We start from the raw sequence: 20,343 nt of genomic DNA, 5'->3' as shown, positions 1-20,343 counted from the left end.
TGAACCTCTCCTGGCACAACTTGCAGCCATTCCCTCTTGTCCTGTTGCTAGGTATCTGCGGGAAGAGGCTGACCCCCAGCTCACCACAACCGCTTTTCAGGTAGCTGTAGAGAGCAGTAAGGTCTCCCCTGAGCCTCCTCTTCTCCAGGCTAAACAGTCCCAGTTCCCTCAGCTGCTTTTCATAAGACTTGTGTTCCAGCCCCTTCACAAGCCTGGTTGCCCTTCTAGACACGCTCCAGGGTGCGCACATCACACCTCAGCCCTGGGTTACTCCCGCCAGATAACCCTTGGCGGGTGACCCCCTCCGATCACACGGTGCAGGTGGGCTACGGCAGGTGTCCCGGGGGTGCCCAGGAATTAGGTGGGTTGGCCATTTCATAAGCAGCAGTTACTGCTGACATTAGCTGCGCGGGCGGGCGTGCGAGCTGCGCTTACTATGCAAAGTACATGTAAAGGCTGCAGTCATCCGTTAACAGCAGCGGGTGCGTGTGGGGGTGGGCACATGTCCGGGCCTTACTCCGCAACGCCGAGCTCGGGCCAGGGCTGGGCCGGGCCAGCCCCGGGGCCGCGCAGCTCCGCCGCCGCTGCCGGCAGCAGTGGCAGGAGGGCACAGATCCCGCTCTTCCTCTCGCTACGCTTCTGCCCCTCTTCCAATAAACGGCCGTTCCCGAGCCGAGAGCCGACACCCGGCCTCAGCGGGGAACTGGCACGGTGGCCTGGCCCTTCCCGCTGATCCGGGCTGCGCTTTGCGCGCGGGCGGCGCCGAAAGAGGCGGCCCGGCTCGCCTCGGCCCGGCCCCCTGCCGCCGCCGCCGCTTCCTCCCGCCCCGCCCCTGCCGCCGCTGCCGCTTGTTGATGTTTCACTTTGTTTTAATTCCCGGGTCGCAAGATGGAGGCAGCGCTGGGACGGGGCGAGTTGCTGTTGCCGTTGCTACTTCTGGCTGCCGCGCTGCTGGGCCCGGCGGCGCCGCTGCTGCAGCTGGGCCAGGTACCCACGGGGCCGGGGCGCGGCGGGACCAGCCCCTGTCTCTCGCCCTCCGAGGGCCGAGCCGGACCCTGCCGGGGCACTGGGCGGCGGCGCGGCCGTCCTGGCCGCGGGGGACACGGGGCGGCCGCGGGCTGGCGCGGGCGGCGGCGGGCGCGGCTGCGGAGCGCCGGCGAGGCCGGTGGCAGCGAGGGGCGGCGTGCCGGGAGGGAGGGCCGGGTTGTTCCGGCGGTAGCGCTTGGCAGCCGGGACGGTATTTGCCCCCGCTTACGGTGCCTTACCGGCTGCCCAAGTGCATTTCGGCCCGCAGCGTCCAAAAACGTTGCAAAGGGACAAAATTAGGCGTCTCCCACAGAGGTGGCTACCACCGTGCTTGTGATGTTTCCCCTCAGTTCTATAGGATCGGGCATGCTGAAATAAACACCGTGCGGGGCGAGGGAGGGGCGAGGCTGTTGCTGCTGGGCAGTGTACATGTGTTTACGGTGTGTCTTGATGCCTCTGCCCGCATCTGAGTGGCTCGGTGCTGCAGAAGCGCCGCGTTTGTGCCCTGGTGATTCCTGTGCTCTGGAACCAGGGAAAGGGTTTGGATGTGTCCATGTCTGGTTTCCCGTTCTGGTACCTATGCTGTATTTTGGTACAGCTAAGATTAATACATCCTCTAATTGTTGTAATCATGAACTCCAAAGTGTGAGATAGCAGAGGGAGGAGCTGTGTTGGGTTTGTAGTCACTGCTGGAGTTGCTGTCAGTTAAGTAAATTTATTATGGATTTTTTTTTTTCCTCCAGAGTTTTTATTTATTTAAGTAAAACGCTTCCAAGAAAGCCTGACAGAGGCCCTGCACTGGCACATCCTGTGTTGCAAAGCAGGATTCCTGGGCTTACTTCCTGCTTTCTGCTTCATTGTATGAGCCCTTGAAGCAAGATTTGCTTAGCTCTGATTTCAGAACAAGGATCTTACTCTTCATATGCCTATAAAAGTGCATGAGTGCTTGAAGTCAGGTGCCCTGAAGAGAGCAGAGAGAGCTTAGTCTTCAGGTACTCTGCTTATCCCTCTGAGAAAGGAGTGCTAGCTTACATCTGCCAGAAGACACATGACGTGACAGTGGAATAGAACTCTGGGCTCTTGTTTACCTTCTACCTGGAAACTGTCACACTTCTACACCAGAACTTCTTAGCAGCACGCTCGTTTGCCTGGCAGTTGTAGGGGATGCGGAGGCACATCGGTGCGTGCTGTCTCTAGGTCTGAAACTCTGAATGAGCACGGCACAGGGAGCTGGAGCAGCCCTGCGGCAGCCAGCCCGGGGTGGGAAGCAGAAGAGGCATGTCTCAGGGTGCTGATAGGTCTTGACTTGGTAACTAAGGGGTAGTGCCTTACGGGCACAGCTGTGCTGTTTGCAGCGTGGGGTTTGTCTGGTTTGGCCATGCTGCTTGGGCAGTCTGCCAGCTTTGCTACTTGGAAGCATCTGCGCTTTTTTAGCTCCGTGCTGGTGTGATGGCAGAGGTGTATGCAGAAAAGATCTTTTCAGGGTCAAAAAGGGAACATAGACAATTTTAATTCAGTGCTTTTTCTTTTTAAATCTCGAATTTGAAAAAGAAAAGCAAACCCACCAAAACTTGTGTTTCCTCCTTTTTGTACCTACAGGGTAATTTTTGACATAGAAGGAATAGTGCCTCTTGAGAAAGTTGGGAGTAGAAGAATTGCTGGGGTTTGAGCACGAGCTGGTTTATGTGGTGGCATGGTAGGAATGAAAGTTCCTGCTAGGCAGTGCAAATAGGCAAAGCAGCAGTGTCATGTCATCAGGTTGGCTTCAGAAGCCAGGAGCTTAACAGTGGGTGATGGTATCAGAACGATCATGGCCTTTCCTCAGAAAGTCTTGGGACTGCAAACTGGTTGGGAGCAGGCAGCATCAACATGTTCACCTTTTCTTTGGCTGGATACCACGACCGTGCCCCCTACAAATCTGTGAGCCCACTGGCAGCATACTACTGATAGCTTCACATTTATGTTATTTTTTTATGTGATGCTAAAGTTTGCATCCAAGCTGACAGCCATGGTGGTACAGAAATCGTAGTGGAAGGACTGAGGAAAAACCTTGAAATGTTGGAATGTTGTGTAAGGCTGAAACGCTTTTGTTCAGCCCCAGACTGTGAATGCCTCTGTTGTTGTGCAATACTTGTCATTTCTTAAGTAAGTGTTTTGAAATCTGGACTTTTTTTTAACATTAGTATGCATGGACTGATTTCTTTCTCCTAAGCAAAACTCGGTTACAGATTGATCGGTATTAGACAAATTTTGAGGGTTTTTCTTTTTAATTCTATTTTATTTGCTTTTTTAAATGCAGGGAGTGATGCAATAAGACAACTGACCTTTGCATTAAAGTTGATGTATTTTTCTGGTGCAAGGTCAAGAGTTAGGTTTTGTGTTTCAGAGTATTTTTTTAATGTGCTGGTAGGAACTGGATAAAAGCACAGCGGGTTGAATGCTAATGCTGTGTCGTGTGCCTCTTGATGATTTACTTTTGCAGTTTTCTTTCTAAATGGCATCTTTGCCTACCAGTCTCTCATTTTTTTTGAAGTTTAGTTGCCTGCAAAACATTCTTTTCAGATTATGTGTTGGCTGCAAGAAACCTCTGTGTGGATGTATTATTTCACAAGAGGAGAAAGAGTAATCTTTGCGGTATCAACGGTTGGAGGATGCATGCAGTGAATCTAGCATTTTTTTATCAAAGAAGAAACTTATCAATAGTGACACATTGAAATGTTTCTTTCATCACTTTATGCCAGTTCCTCTGCTAACAGCCTGGCACACGTTCTGAATTTTATGCCTAAAAGATTTGACGTCATCTTTCCACGTATGTCTGATTAAATTAAAGCAGTATGATGCAACTGTGTCCCAGTGATGTGAGATTAAGTATTCACCCTTAAAACTCCCAATAAAATATTCATAGTATGACTTGATTTAATAGGGAGAAAGCAGAGGTGATTAATGCTAGCAGCATATGTAGGGCAGAGGAAAGGATAAGCAGTATTATATCAAGAAACACGGTAAAGCAAGAGAGGAGTCTAAGTGTGCTTGTTTAGAGAAGTGAAGTAAAAGCATCATATTGAATTTTTATATTAATAAAGCTAGTTCAGCTTTAGTTACTTAAGCAAATACTGGGTTTCATCATCTTCCCCTAACTATTGTCCTGTAGCTTAGTAATCCCAGACTGTATTGGAGAAGGTATTACATGAGAATTTTGTAAAACATGAGGGGCTGCTGTCCTGCAAACTTTCCACGTCAAACCTGTACCATGATTATTTAACTCAGGTATGTCTGACTGCAGTTAGGACTCATCCTACAACTTAGCTCTGTTTTGAGTTTCAGGAAGGAGCCTTGAGAAGCACAGATCTGAGGCCTGGGATCACAAATACAGTTACACTCTTGGGAGCCAGTTGTCCACGTGCGTGCCAGGACTCAGACAGTAGTAGTTTTGGGTGGTAGTTTTGTTTGTCTGTTCACTCGTTCCCCATAGTCTCTTTTCAAATTTAGAACCCAGTTACTAGTTTTGTCTATTTCTTATCTGCTTGGCAGCCTTCATTGGACTTTATATTTTCTCATCACAAACAGGATATTCCAATAGTGCCTGCGTAACAGGGGGCTGTCTGTCTTCCAAGCCTCTGTACAGCTGGCCATCTTGCGAGGCAGTATGCCATCTGTTCCTAGATGGAACAAGCTTCCCACAAGCCTTCTAGTGCAGAGCGAGCCTTGCTGGGACAGCCTCCACGGAGAGCAGCTGTGCTTCGAGTGGGCTGGCTGCTAGTGCCCGAGCCTGGGTGGGGGGTGTGTGGCTAATCCAGTGGTGTAGGGCACAGCAGTTGCCCTGGGCTGGGAGCAGCTGTAGGGTGCAGCCTGTCGGGTGCCCGCTGCCCATGGAGGTTGTTTTTCTGCCACTGTTTAAACAGCTCTGTTTGACCTTCCTGTGTGATTGGACCCGGCAGCTTCGCCGTGAGCGGCACCTTTCATGAAAGGCTCAGGTTAGGTGAAATATTCTCTCTAGATTTGTGTGGCATTGGTATGGAGAGCCTTTAAGAATTAATGAATATTCCCTTTTAACTTATGCCAGATGCTTCATGTTCTTTGCTGCCATCTTTTCTCCATCTCGTTCCTCTGCTGCTACTGCTGTTGCACTGTCCCAGTTAACGCTCCTGGGTTCTCTGGCAGCACATGGTGAAAGGATTAGAAAACTGTCACTACATCACACTTGCTGCCCTAGAATAGAAATATGTATGTTTGTGGTAGAAGTGCTGTCCTCTTTACAGGTACTGTGGCCATAATGGGTGTAAATAACACAGCTGGAGCACTGAGAGTGGTGGGAAATGGTAGGAAAGCTCAGGAGAGACATCTATATTCTCTAAGAGCATTGAGAGTGAGAGGGTGACTTTTAGTGTAAGTTGGAGAGCTTTGTGTGAAGGCATTCACCAGCACAGGAAGGGTAAGGTGCTGTCAGTGATGGAATGGGTGCTGATGGTGAGCTGAAAGTGCAACCTGAATTCCTCCTTGGGGCTGTCCATTGATTCTCACTGTGGCAAGGTTCAGCTTCCTCAAATATTCCAGTGAATTTGGGACCGTTTAGACTACAGAACAGTCTGAAATTTATGTTAACTTTTATGATATAGTTTATTGTAAGTTACACAAGTTTTGTACTCATAGTTTCAGCTTCTCCAGCACCCAACAGTGCAGTATTACAGATTACTGTAGAGGACCACAAGCCTGTGGCCATCAGAACAAGTAGCCCAGCTCCCTCCTTCCAGCTGTGTTCTCACATCTCTCCAATGCTTGTCTGGCTCCCCCTTGCTTATTCAACTGACAGAAAAATAATCTGGCAAAAAAAGGGTAAGCTTCCCTGCCAGTTTGGTGGGTTAAATGGGCTTACTGACTTGGCATAAATGAGAGAGAAGGATGCTTAGGGAGAGATCTACGCGTTCTGTTTTAGTGGCAGAGGCAGCAAGTGGTTAAGCTGTGTTATTTGTCTGTTTTTCATAACTTTGACAGCACAGAAGTGATCCACTGAAATGATTCCTTAAACATGTAATGTGCTTTTTGAGTGCGAGTTTTAAGCATGACAGTGCTTGTGGGTGCTATATCAGCAGATTGACAGCTGTTAGAAAACAACTAATTGTCGTGTATACAGCTGACTTTGTATTTTTAATGCTTAGTCGTTGAACATACTTATTTTGCCCCATGTCCTTCATCTTCAAATAAAGCATTTGAAAAAAGAAATAAGGGGGATTTTCCTTTCTTTTTCAGCAGTCACAGGCTATCAGTCATTTCCTTTTTTCTTGTAATCTTAGTGAGTCACTTTGTAGATGTTGAAAAAAGATTGCAAAATACTTGCTGTGTAAAAGAACTCAAATTTCATAGGTTTAAAAAAACCAAAGGACTCTTAAGACTGCCTGGAAAATCCATCTTTTGCGCCCTTTGAATTCCCAGAAAACAGAACAACCTAGGAAGTAATGACATAAGGTTTTGGTAATCTGTTGAACAGTTTGAGGGTGTAAAACATGTACAGCTCTGGACACCAGAGCTAGAAGAGCTTAAAAGTTCACCGGAGAAGAAGAAAAAGTGGGATGATAGAATTACATCCTATGATCACATTATGAATCTGGTTTATGTTTTCAGTTACAGATTTTCAGTTCTTTAAGCAAGTTAGTAATTTCCATTTACTTTGGATATCTAGGCTTTTGGTTTTGAAGAAAAGTCCATGTAAGCACCTGTTTCCCAGCAGAGGCATTGAGAAGGATTTCTCTCTGGTTTCAGTGGCCAGAGAGCTTTCCTACTGCTTTGACAAACGTGCCTGAAGCATCATTGACAAGTCATTCCTAACTAGAAAGTGTTAGATTTTAAACCATGCTTCTTATGATGCCAGAGTTCTACTGAATCCAGTTTGGATGTTGGGTTTTCAGGTTTTGTCTGACCTGGCTCCCTGTGTGTACTGATTAACACCCAGCAGTGTAAGTTGTTGGGTTGTTTTTACACAATAGTCTCACTTCACAAGCTCTCTGGTCATGAATTGGGTCTATATTATGCTAGCTATTGTATATTGCAAGTATTATCTGGCTGAAAAAGGAGCATTTTCTAAAAATCTGAAACTAAAAGCCTTTTTATGTTTCATTTAATATTTATATTAAATTCTAACAAGTTTCACTTTTTGAGCCATGACTCAGTTTTTAGCTGTTAAACGTGCAATTGTGATGCAAACACAGAGCTAAAGAAGATCCTGGAGGCATGGAGAAGAGTTCCAGAGGAAAATGAAATGGTTTAGAATCCTTTAAGCCTCCCAGAAGTCAAATAGGGGGCTTAACTTCTTTTTTGAAGAGATGACTCAGGAAAGCAGTGTGGCAATCGTTACTTTTGGTTATATCGGAGAGAGTCTTGGCTTTCAAATGTAGGTTTTGTCAGGGGCAGGCCCTGGAGATTTAAGGTCACATCTGCGAAATAGCCCCTGAAATTACAAGGGTGGAATGAGAGAACAGAATGAGTCAATAAATGACAACGGTTAGGGTTTAGAAGAAGGAAGCGGGTTCTTTACTGAGGGGTGTGAGGGATGGTTGGGCACTGGCACAGGCTCCCCAGGGATGTGGTCTCAGCACTGAGCTTGGCTGAGTTCAAGAAGCACCTGGACTTAGTCACTTGGTCTGACTTGTCTCAGGAGGTTCTGTGATTCTATAAACCAGTCCCCATTAGCTGTGAATTTGGAGGTGTCCCACGTGGCATAATTTGGGAATGAAAACCAAAGTCAAGGAACAGGATTGCTGCTGACACTGACTGAATGTTCTTTACTATAGGCTGGCGTGTATTAAACTCCCCTTCGCCTTGAAGGCCAAGTGGGGAGCTTAAAAAACACTTACAGAGAATCTGATTTTCACCTTGTATCGTCTATTTCAGCTGATAGGAGACTGACTTCTTTTCTATGACATCCATGTGAAACAAGTTCTCCTGAGAATTGAGCTTTATTATTAGTGTTTTATCTTTTATAAAAAACAAACACCACCACCCCCCAGCCCCACAAAAAAACTACCCCCAAACTTTTAAACATAAGGGGATATGGCTGTCATTGTTTTTCATCAATCAAGTGGGGAAAGAAGAAACCAAACCACCCTTACATTAAACAAATAAGCAAAATGAATAAGCATGGTCCTCCTCCTTCTCTCTGCTGGATAGAAAGTCTGAGAGTGTGCTCTGGGGGTGGTACGTTGTCACTCTTGTCAGGACAGTGTGTGGCTGCGGTGGCTGCGTGTTTCCTAACTTACATCTCTTCTCACTGTTGTGTTCCAGGAAGGGATCAGAGTCAATGTTACGATGTTAAAAACCAGTGGAGACTTCCACAAAGGACAGGTTTGTCCAGTTTTTCTATTTGCTCAGTAAATTAATATGCAGTGAAACAGTCTGCACGTAGAGGTGCATGTATTGTTTTCTCTGACATGGGTCGGGGTGAAGCAGGCTCCTCAGAGAACAGAACTGTAGCATGGGGCCAGGAACTGCGTGCTCATTCTGTCCCTCTCTCTTTCAGGTTGTTTTTAATATCACCTATGTCAACGGGCAGGTGTATCTGAATGACTTCCCGATGAAAAGCGGGGTTGCACACGTAACATGTCAAACAGTAATACGTGAGTATTATTCTTTTTCCCCTGGGGTATTTGGCTTCCCTGTTATTTAGTAACCAAAGCTTACAGTGACTACATGTTCTCTACTCTGCAAACCTGGGCGCTGTAGAAACAAATGATTTCCCAAGGTGGGATCATTTTGCTGCTCAGATGGGTTGGGGAAAAGAAATTCTTCCCGCCTTGTTCTGGAGTGACATTCACATGCGTGTATCGGAGTGGTCTGATCTGAAATCCAGACTCTGCAGTCTTTTCAAAGCACTACAAGCTAGACAAAGTAAACACAAGGATGCAACTCCACCCTGCTAATGGCTGTGTCCTTAGGTTGGCTGGCATATAGCCAAGAAGAGATTCAGTAACAAAAGTAGGAATTCTTGTTAGGAAGATTTTTTTTTTAATCATCTCATTTCTGTGTCTATTGGACAAACAAGTTTCTGCTGGGTAGGGTACTACAGCACACATACTGCAGTTTTGGTAGTGTCCTGCAGTGGTTAATGAGTTAAAATTATCTTGAAACTGCTGTTTTTTCCCCACTTCAGTGCTGTACCTTTTGTGAAAGATCAGAAAGTACTGTGCTGGGCTGGGGTTTTTTGAGATAGACAGAACATACTATATAATTAATTAAACAAGGGCCATTATGTTCATTTGATTTAAGCTTCTGTTGTACATAGAATGATCTCTTGATGGATCAGGTGCAGTCAGTCTCCAGCATGGTTTTTGAGGTCATCCTCTCCTTACAGTCAGGCATTTACTTAGAAAGTACTAATGCTTTTTCTAAATTGCTTCTCTGAGCCGTGACCTTGTTTCTTGAACCCTCCCTTCCCAAGCATGATCAATTATTAATTTGACATTATTTCTTCTCTGGAGAGGGAGAGCAGTAATTAATTTCTGTCTTTCTGGGGCAGTTACATTCCTATTGTTTGTTTCTTTTTTTTTTCTATACTGGGATAGAAAAACATGGCAAAATGTCATTTAGCTGCAAGACAGACTCCAGAAAAGTAGATATGATTTTATTGACCCATTCTGTGAAATACTGAGCACTCTACTGTAGTTCCTAATAATTTCCCAAATGATAGATGTTTAAATTGCAGTGACTACAATTCTGAATTAATCTGAAACAGTGAGAAAAATACTCCATGTTTGAGTCTGAGTCCTCAGCATAGTACCCCTCTCTCTGTTACCTGTAAAGTAATGTTTCTACTATTTACTTACTAAATCCTTAATGACAGATTTAGGTCATGTTTGTAGAACGCTAAAGGGATACTGAGATACTCGCTACCTGTTAACAGAGGAGAAAAATACTCCTGAATGTGTGCAAAAACTTGTTTATGCTCTTGAGTATTGGTGTCTTGAATATTAGACCAAGTCTCCTGAATGATGGTGTCTTGACACTGTTATCAGGCTACATGTGGCACCTATATCCCCACCTGAAGCTCCCATAAATGCCAGTTTCGGCAGCATGAGTGTCTTGCACTCTCGTTGAGCGTAGTGGGGATTGAGCAGCCTGAGACATGAAAAGTTGGGACTGCGGGGAGCCTCCAGCACTTGGCAGCTGTCAGGCTTTGGTTGGCCCTTTACTTAGGCTTGCTGCTGTAAGTCAGAAACATTCAGCAGGCAGGTTAGCAGGCTCACACCTACAGGGAACCTTTCCCTCTAACCTCTTCCTCGCCTCCCGCCAGTTATTTTTGCAATAGAAGATAATGCTAAAACGATGCCAAAAAGTAACTGTCTGTATTGAAAAATAGGCAAGATAGCTTTATGAGGAAAGGAGTGAGCACATGGAGTTTTTACTGCGAGACGCAAGTCCGCTGTCCCCCACATTGCCTCTGAGACTCAGCACTACAGGTGACATGTAGCACTCACTAGTGGCTTCGAAACAGGGTCCAGTGCAGGCTCCATTCAGGCACCTTGCGCTCTGCTTGCTGGAGTGGTCTGTCACCTCCACTCTTGCAGCACTTCAGTTCCAGCCTGCCCGCACCTGCAGTAGAGGCATGGTAGCTGGGAAAAAGATTGTGATGCAATGCAAAACCTGCCAGGGTCAAAAGAGTAATATCTCTGGAATATTAGGTTATTGAAATAACTGAAAACTTTTGAGTAAGAAAAGTGTTTGAGGCTGCATGGGCACATATGAAAAAGGGGGATGGGAAGAAAGCATGTACAAGGGAACTGGCACAGCTCTTGGGTAGTATATGGTGTGTGTGTGGAAAAGAGTGCATTTATTTGACCCTGTACTGGGCATTGGTGAGGCCGCACCTTGAGTACTGTGTCCAGTTTTGGGCTTCTCACCATAAGAAGGACATTGAGGTCCTCGAGCAAGTCCAGAGAAGGGCAACCAGGCTGGTGAAGGGGCTGGAGGGCAAATCGTATGAGCAGTGGCTGAGGGAGCTGGGGCTGTTTAGTCTGGAGAAGAGGAGGCTGAGAGGAGACCTTATTATTGCCTACAACTACCTGAAGGGAGGTTGTAGAGAGGTGGGCGATGGTCTCTTCAGCCAGGTGACAGGAGATAGGACAAGGGAAAATGGCACAAAGCTGCACCAGGGCAGGTTCAGATTGGTTGTTAGGAAAAAATTTTTTACTGAAAGAGTTGTCTGGGTCTGGAACAGGCTGCCCAGGGAGGGGGTTGAGTCACAATCCCTGGATGTGTTTAAAAAAAGGGTAGATGAGGTACTTATAGATATAGTTTAGCTTAGGATGGGAACGGTTGGACTCAATGATCTTAAAGATCTTTTCCAGCCTTGTGATTCTGTGATATTTCTGTGTTGAGGGGAAAGGGAACGTTGTCCAAATTGAGGTGCTTACACACAGGCTGGCAGGGCTGTGGCATTACCCTTATGAAGTCCTTTGGGCAGCTAAAATAAGAATGCAGCAGTGGTGCAGCCAAAGAGCGCTGCTTGGAGTGCTCTCAGAGGCAGACCTCCAAGGCAGGGCTGCAGCACTGTTTGCAGGCTGCCTCAGTCTGGGCATCATGCGGAGCTGCTGTTGCCTGCTGTGCTATGGGAGACCTGCTCCCCGTTGGAGTGGGGGATGTGCTGGTAACACAATCACAGCCCCCGTTTGACCTGTTGCCCAGCTCACTGCCGCTTACAGCAGCGGGTGCTGGGCGCGGTGCGGACTGCGGCAGGGACCGGACTTTGGTACAGCTGTTGAGGCATCACTGGTGTGATGGGAGTGGTCGGTCCTCTGCAGCTGTGATGGCTTTTCCATGCGGATGCTACGTGTGTGAGCGCAGCTGCTGCAGCTGTTTGCCTCAGGGTGATACGCTGCTGTTTGGCTGGTGGGGCTGCTCCTTGCACACTGAGACGTCCTGTGCTTACAGTGGAGAGCGGGAACCTGGACAATCTGCCAGCTCAGCAGCGCCTGGGAACCGTCAGCGCTCGCATCATGGTTCACGAGTGGCCCTTGGCATCCAGTTCTGATTTGCAGCTGATTGTCATTCAGGAAGAAGTGACAGAAATCGATGGAAAACAGGTAAAAAACCCCAAAACCCAACAGTGCTTGTTTTTAATTTACAAGAGGCAAATACTTACCAAGGGTTAAAAGTTTTACATGTATCTGGCTGGTGATTAGAGCACAAAGTATGTCATCCCCTGCTAGCTAGCACGGTAGTGAATGAAATCATACCAACCTACGTCGTATAGTAGTGGGGTTGTTTCACAAGGAGAGTTCAAGTTTTTAATGTTTCTATTCTTATTTTAATAATTAGTGTTGGATGACTTTTCCTTAAGCTTGTTAGAGTGTAATTAACTGTCAGATGCTCTTTCAACACATGCATTTATGCAAGCAAAGCCAGACTCAGAAGCAACACTTAATTTGCAGAATAATAACACAAAATCAATAAGAGAACGGGCACATTCCGAGCCCTGAGGTTTTCCCCAGCATTTATTCCAAGCTACCAAAGTGTTTCAAGCCTGTAGCATGGGGAGCAGCTTGTAGCAGCAAACTCTTATGGCAGATGGGCTTCTTGTGAAAGCCCACGCCACCTGAGAGCTTAGCCATAGAATATTTTTCGTGTAAGATAATTAAGTTGAATAAAAATCTTGATCATGAATGTGAGTTTTGAGATAAACAGGAAAAAACCTCGAATTCTAACTGTATTTGCACAAATAGCAGTGAATGTGAGGGGTTACAGTACTAGCTGAGATTGAAAGGTGCAGAACTGAGTTTTCAGAATCACTGAGTATCTCAGCTAATTGAGTATCTCAAAAAGAATCATTTTTCCAACCAGAGAGGTTCTGGAAAGAAGATGGAGGCTGCTGAAGCCAGCAAAAGTGTTTAATTTTTGTTCAGTATGTGTCTGCATCTTACATGTGGTCAGGCTCTTTTGAAGCTGGCTCATGTTCTGCTACCTTTTTTTTTGGGGGGTGGAGGGGCATGGGTAGTGGTGGGTGGGTGGGGGAGAATGATGATACCACCACTGATCCTCAGTTGCTTGCTCAGCAGTTAGTATTTTTCACAGGGTTCTGCATCATGTCAAGATTTTATTCTGGCAGTGAAAAATCCCAGTGAGAGGTTTAAAGCTTTTCTAGTGACCTGTTCATCCCAGTGTTGGGGGGTTAATACATCCTGGTTTGACTCCGTTGTTACCCAATCATGTTGCTACATTTCAAATCTCACACTAGACGTGACAGGGCATTTCAGATTTTCACAGGGACCTGGTAAGAACAACCAGAAAGCTAAGGCTGTTTCCTTAATTGTTCCTTCGAGTCAAAAGCTTTCAAAATCTTTCTCATTAGCTATCAGCCCACAGTAATGACCATCTGTCTCACCGCATTGTTCTGTGGTGTCTGAAGCAAAAGGAGAGACCCTGGGCTGGCCTAAGGCTCTTGAAAGCATGGCTGAAGCTGTTTCACATGCTGCATTCCTCTTTTGTAGCTGTATTTCTATGTAGCAGTTATAATTATGGCCGCAGACACTCAAGATGTCAGTCAGTTCTTGGCCTCACAATGCAGTTACTGACGTTAGCAGGCGTTGCGCTGAATGCGTTCTGTATAATCAACGCCCGCAGTGGTTATTGAATGAAATGGGTCCCGTGCATCACTGGAAGAGGGAGAAGAAAGCTATTCTTTCAGTTGTTGGGGAAAAAAGCAACTTCAGTGCAAAAGCAGAAGCGTCAGCCTTGCCTGACCGATGCTTCCAGTGTTTGCAAGCGCTCTTTCACAGCCTACTTGAGTTTTCTGTGCCCTAAAAGGCTTCCCTGAAAGAAAGACTTGGTTGAAAGCCCATGGAGTGACTGCCACATGCTTGTGCAGGGAGCAAAGTTCAGTGTGCCCTGCATATTTTCTGGTGTAGCCTAAAGAAATGTGGTGAGTAAAAACAAAGAGCACTAATTCGTGCTATAACGTGCCTGTGTCAAAATCCTGACAGCTTGGAGTTTTCTGTGATGCGGTGGCTTTATCTGCCAGCCGACTTCACTCTTACTTTTAATTCAGGAATGTCAACACGTTTGCATCTCTTGTAGGTTCAACAGGAAGAAGTAACAGAAATAGATATTTTAGTGAAGGACCTGAGAGTGCTTAGACATTCAAACTACACCGTCCCTTTGAAAGAGAGCATGCTGTATTCCATCCCGAGGGACAACGATATGGTGTTTACACTTCCCAACCTCTCAGGAAAAGGTATTTCTCCTAGCTGGTACATAATATGTTTGTATCCAAAGTTGATGTATTGGTTTACAAAGATGAAAGAATTTCGTTATTCCTGTGTTTTACATACTGAAACAGTTTCTTCATTAACAGGGAAGCGTTTTGCTTTCTGTGGTTTGTTTTGTTTGGTTTTAATGCCTAAATTCAACTCTACATTCTAGGTATTTTGTTTGTTTTTCAATGTGTTCTCCTTTGAAGCACCTGGGTACTTGGAAATGGGCAACCCAGATAGCTCTCAGGAGGGAATTTCTCTCAGCATAACAATTAAAATTTCTTTAAAGCTTCCCCTTTTTCCTGAGATTGAAAGAGAAAAGCAGAGAGGAAATACCTGTTTGGGTCACTTCCAAAACAGAGAAAAAACGTATGTTTTAGAACTTGAATAACCTGAAAGCAGGAGAAGTTTTTTGGTGCCTTAATCTCATTTCAGTTTTGTTTAATCAAAACTTCTCAGGGATTTCATAGGAGGTGAATATTTTTATCTAGTTCATCACCTTTTAATCTGGCAACAGCTGAAACTTCCAGCCAGGGGCACAGCTAGAAGCTGCACTGCAGCACTGCCTCTGCTTCTTACCATGGTCACTGCTCAGGTTTGAAACCCTCCAAAAGTCAGCCTTCCGTGTTCTTGCTCTCAGTGTGTGAGAACTGTACCCTAAATATAGAAATGCAGCCTACTGTTTTCCTGAATAGCAAGTCAAATAAAAAGCAACCCCCACCCCCACCCTGAATCCAGCTTTTCTTCTTCAGATATCCAAGATCCACTGCAGACTACCAGCCAGTATCTCATCCAGCAAGTGGAAACTACCGTAGATGAAGAGACATTACCTGGGAAGTTACCTGAGACCCCTCTTAGGATAGAGCCTCCATCTTCTTACAAGGTAGCTTTATGGGTTGGGTGGGGTCTTTTTAATTGTTCATATGCACCTTTAGAAGCTGGTCTAAAAAGGAGGACCGGGGTTTTTTTTCCTTGTTTCTGTTGTTTTTCCCTGTTTCCCCAGAGATGCAATGCATATAAGTTTGGTGATGTTTCTGGGAGGAAAGGTTGTGGTAACACGCTGCAGATGGAGCTGGATGTTAGTTGGCATTACAGTTTAGGGTAACAAGACTTCCTTCCCCATTTTTATTATTGTCTGCAGAAACACACACAAGCAGTATGCTGTCCCCCTTTGTGAGTGTTTACAGAACAAAATGAACCCAGTGCTGTTGGGGTTTAGACTGTGGGGTTTCCTTGTGTAAAGGCCAAATGCAATATCCATTTAAAGATGGTAAGGTGGTATGTAACTTTCCTAGACCTTTGTCTTTGGTCCTTTAATTTGACAAAAAAAAAAGGTAACAGTACATATTAACTCATTTCTAGAAGAGAGAATTGCCAGTCCCACATAACCTGGCATTGACTTCTGAGTGCTGCTTTGCTGCTTCCTATTTGTTAGCAACCAGAGGTTTATGCTGTGGGAAGTATCTGACTGTAACTGACTTCCCCAGAAGCATAAGAAATCCCCACAGCCAGGCACTAAGAAGAACCAACTTCTACGGACATTCTCTAGGAAACTTCCTAAATTACCCTTAAGCAGTGAGAAATTGTTGGGGGGTTTTAACTCCAGCAGCAATCAGATGGGTTCCTAAATACTGCAGCATTCTGACTTCACATGTGCTCTATGATAGTGAGATGTGATATTTACATTACACCAAGCTAAGAGTTTATAACAATTATAAGTCTTTTTTAGCTTTAAATGGCATCATCTTTATTTTTCTGACTCTGCTGGGAGGCAGGTGCTCACCCCCTGGGAGATGGGCTCATCTGCCATGAAAAACACAGCAACAGCTTGAGAAGTTTCAGTTCCAGATAAGGCCAGGATGGGCTCGATGGCTGCCTCTGGGGCTGAAAAAAGGCTGGTTACACCCTGCTGCCAAGACAGGAGGGACAGAGGGGCAAGCTGAAAGTTTGAGCCCCTCTCCTGGGCTGCCAGGAACCCTTTCCCTGGTGTATGCTGCAACAGTATCAGCTTCTCTACACTCGGGCTGTTCCCAGGCCACAGGGCTCACCCTTTGCCAGCTCTGTGTGAGCAGCCTTTGTTTTCAAAAGTGGCCTTTCCTTTCAGTGGTCTCTGCTGGGATGAGCAGAGGACTAAAAGCCTTCACCTGTTCCAAAGAGAGAGGCCTGGGTCAGTGGGTCCTGCTGTTCTGTATGGTGAAGCGCACGGAGATGTAAAGCTTTCAAATGTAACGTGATTCACCAGTAGCTGCAAAAGCTGCACTTGCTGTTTTACACCATCTTACCTGCTTGGTTGTAGGTGATGTGCCAGTGGGTGGAAGACCTGAGAAAAGCCTTGTGCAGATTCTGGTTTCAATCTTTACCCATCTTCTTCAGTTTGATGGAAGTCATCGTAGTTGGAGTTGTTGGAGCAGCTCTTATTCTCAAAGCCTTAAAGGTGATGTTCCCTTCCTGTGAAAACAAGTAAGTAAACATTGATATTTTTTTTCCTCTAATGAAGGCAAAACAGTAATTAAGAAGAGTCTTTCAAGAAGCAGCCCTGTTCTGTAGGAAGATGATGGCAGCAACTGAGCAAAAAAGGCTGCCAGTGACTTTCCATTCCAAGTGGCATTTTGACACACAGGCATTTCAGAGGACCACGGGCAGATCTTTCCTTGCTAATGGCCTTAGCTTGGCTGTCATTCTGCCAAATTTCTATCAAGTCTTGTAAAGACTACATTGTGAGACACTGTTAACATAGCTCAGAGAAGTTAGGGCTAAGTAATTCAAAGACCTCTAAACCTTTTCATAGTCCTACTGTAGTTACAAAGGGCTTCAAATTTGGCTTTGCAAATTTGTACAGGAGTTCTCCAAGGAGGAGCTGCCACTATGGGTGGCTTACAAGTCCTAGCAATTGGTGCTGGTGACAAAAGGTCATAAATAAAGCTGATTGACCGCAGATGGCTTCACTCTCCCAGTTGGTGTGTTACCAACAGCATTATTATCTTTTAGAGAGGCAAGCTAAGAAGTCAGGATAGATTTGGTGCTGGGGTGGGCAAGGATGTACATATTAAATCAACCCAAACTGGTTCTAGAAGACCTAACCCTAGAACTGTATGGCCTTCCAAGAAAAGTGACTGACAGTGCAGCGTGCGTCATCTCCTACAAGCACCGCTGATGTCTTCAGGTGCAACTCCCAGATGGGCTTCTGAACGGCCCTGAGTGCAGTTAGCTGAGGTTTCCATTTCTCTTCCAGATGGGGACCGTGGGGCTTGGGCAGGGCATGTCAGAGCACTGCAAGAGATTGCAGTGGGGAAGGATGTCCTCCCCCACTTCTAACAAAACCAAAAAAAGAAACGAAACCAAAAACCCCAGCAAAGCCAACCAACCCAAACCACAAAACCACACAGTCCTTTTCCTGCTGCCTGCATAAAATGTCCCTGTAAAAAGAGGTGAAGGTTTAATTTGTGATTGCAAACCAGTAAGAATGAGTAGGAGGTCTCAGGTATGAGTCAGGACCTTGTCCCAAGTCTCTAATGCCATCAGATGGTGCACTGACAGAACTAGGGGCTGTAGCTAGTCTGGGACACCTGTACAGGAGCCTGAGAAAGTAGGTCCTGCTGGTTTTAAGGCTGTTGTGAAATTGAGCCTATGCTGATAGTATTTCAGATGTAGAAAATGAGTGAAGAGACCCCTCTGGAACCACAGCTGGGGAATTTTGGAACCAGTTTTCCACCAAGTTTTCATTCTAGCTTTATAAAAGTATGCATTAATACTTGATAACATTGATTTAAATGAAGTTTGGGGAGTTTAAATCTGTTTTGTAGAACATGGAATTGTTTTGTATATTGCTTTCTAATGCCAGGTAACCTTACCTTTCAGAGGCATCCTTCTCCTGGATCAAGTCAGCTTTGTACCTGTGATTACCATCAGCTTGCCTTCAGACCTTCCAGACAGGAAAAAGAATTTAGACGAGAAAGCATGTACTTAATACTGTGTTTACTTTGGAGTTAGTGGGGTTTTAAACATCAGCATTTTAGTTGACCTGAAATTTGGCACTCGATCTTAATACCTTGTTTGTTTCCTACTAAGAAAGCGAAGTCAGTTGATGAATTGGTAAAGGGACCCTCGGGCCGAGGCCCGCGGCTGACTTCCCCGTGGAAGTGGCTGACTTCCCCGTGCCTCTCCGTAAACACGCAGCCTTCTCAGAAGCTTCAAAACAAAACAGCTTTCCACCCTGAGGGCTACCATTGGTTTTAACTTCTGTGAAGTCACTTTTCCACACCTCAGACAGGATGCTGGCTGCCTTCACCCCCACAGATAAATAAAGCAGGTCAGCTGTCCTGACTGGCGAGATGATGCAATGCAGGCTGTCCTGAAGTTGCCGCTTAGCCTTCTTCAGAGCAGGGCCACGGAGTGTCCAGCACAGCAGCTGTGCCTGCAAAGCCTAAACAAAGCTGCCCGACCTGGTTCCAGGTCTCTTCGGGTCGAGTGTGCCTTGCAAGGGAAATAGCACTACCACAAATTCGTGTTACTGAAGTAATTCAATGGTTTATATATGCAAAAGAGAAATTCAAAAGGCAGATTTCTGTTTCAAGCACTTTACACTTGTGTGGCCCCTTCCCCTCACAGAAACCGGTGGCACTTGTAACCAAGGTGCCCTTTGTGTCTGACAGCAGCGTTAGGCTGAGTCTCGGAGGGAAGAAGAGAATCCAACTGAAGTACCTGCTCGCTGTTGCTGAGGAGGCCCCGGCTGCCCCCACCGATTTCTACTGTTAAGTTTTCCAATAAACACACAAATTGTTTATTAGACTGTGTTCCCACGTGCATCTCTGCTTAGTTACGTAAAACCACCCTTTGCTAAATATGTCACATGCAGAGCACTGTTTGCTTTTAGCTTTTGATCTTATTTACCAAAACTGTTTGTCAGAAGAATGACTAGGGAAAAAACCCAACAAAATGCAAACCAAAAACACCCCACTCCAAGTACCTGGCATCAGACTGACTGCAGTTACTGTCTGACTGATCAGAATTACCCAGGTTCAGCTCAGGTTGTCGGAGTGAGAGAGAAAAGCTAGGATTTCCCTCACCTCTGCCCTAAGGACGGTCTATGCTGGGTTTAAGGACATCTCAGATACTTGTCCTCACAGCTGGGCTGGGACAGGAGCAAACTGCCTTTTAAAAAAAAAAAAAAGAAAGAAAAAAGCTGTATTTGTTGTTCCAGCACCTCGTGGGTCTGTACTTTGCCCTTCATTCCACAGGCTCAGTGTTGTTACAGCATAGGGTCCCAAACATCTGCCAGGTTCCCGGCTGAGTGAGGAGGATGGAGGAGCAGATGTGTCACAACTGGAGGGTGCTTTGGGCAGGTTGCAGAGCCATGAAAGGCTGGAGCAGGGCAGCTATTCCAAAGGTCTGGAATGAGTGGCAGCGGCTGACATCCCTGGAGCCCCAAGCCCTGCTTTCCAGCAGGTAGCACAAGAGAGCTACCGCAATGATAACATAACCAGGTAAGACAGAGGCCATACTAGAGCTAGAGAGGCCTCTGAATCAAGATTGCAGTTTAGCCAAAGAAAACACCTGACAGAAGGGGGTGTCATCAAAATCACAACAAAATCAAATTCAAGAAAAAAGTAGTGCAAAGATTGAACACAGCAATTGCCAGACCTCATTGCTGGGCTATGAAGCTGGAGCTACTAATCCTAAGAGCCCCAGCGTTGTTCTTTAGCATACACCTGGTTTTCCTCAGCTGTAAATTCTTCTGCCTTTTAGAGGAGTGTCTCTTTGAGCTGGGACCGCTCTGAACCACTTTGTAAGCCAGTTTAAAAACTCTTCAGCACAGCCACCACAGTTAGGAAAGGGCAACTGTCCTGCATGCCAGTCACAATAGGTCTCATTTTCCCAAGACACAAGCTGACGAGGAGACAGGTACTAGCTAGGGAGAGAAAGGGGGAGGGTGTGTGGCTAAAACCCAAGCAAAAAAACCCCACAAGTACCTGAACCCACCACCCCCTTCAGCAGGACAGCAGTGGGTTTTTATGAAAAGCAACGTCTCATCTCCTCGCTGTAGCTCTTGTTCGGACTCACCCTCACAACCTATGTCTGCCTT

At 45.9% G+C, this 20,343-nt stretch overlaps 1 protein-coding gene across 1 annotated transcript; it reads left to right on the top strand.

The window, feature by feature from the left end:
* Positions 1-888: 888 nt before the first annotated feature.
* GINM1 (glycosylated integral membrane protein 1) lies at positions 889-19,047 on the top strand (the record flags this gene model as incomplete). The annotated part of the gene is made up of 8 exons (XM_084261769.1): positions 889-987; positions 8,302-8,361; positions 8,537-8,633; positions 11,944-12,095; positions 14,086-14,242; positions 15,014-15,144; positions 16,558-16,721; positions 18,120-19,047. 8 exons carry the CDS (start codon positions 889-891, stop codon positions 18,226-18,228), a joined length of 969 nt encoding a protein of 322 aa, XP_084117895.1. The 3' UTR covers positions 18,229-19,047.
* Between the last annotated feature and the right edge of the window lie 1,296 nt (positions 19,048-20,343).

This window comes from Gallinula chloropus (genome assembly GCF_964237585.1).
Source record: "Gallinula chloropus genome assembly, chromosome: 3".
In the NCBI taxonomy this organism is placed as follows: domain Eukaryota; kingdom Metazoa; phylum Chordata; class Aves; order Gruiformes; family Rallidae; genus Gallinula; species Gallinula chloropus.
This window is presented reverse-complemented; position numbering and strand designations above follow the sequence as displayed.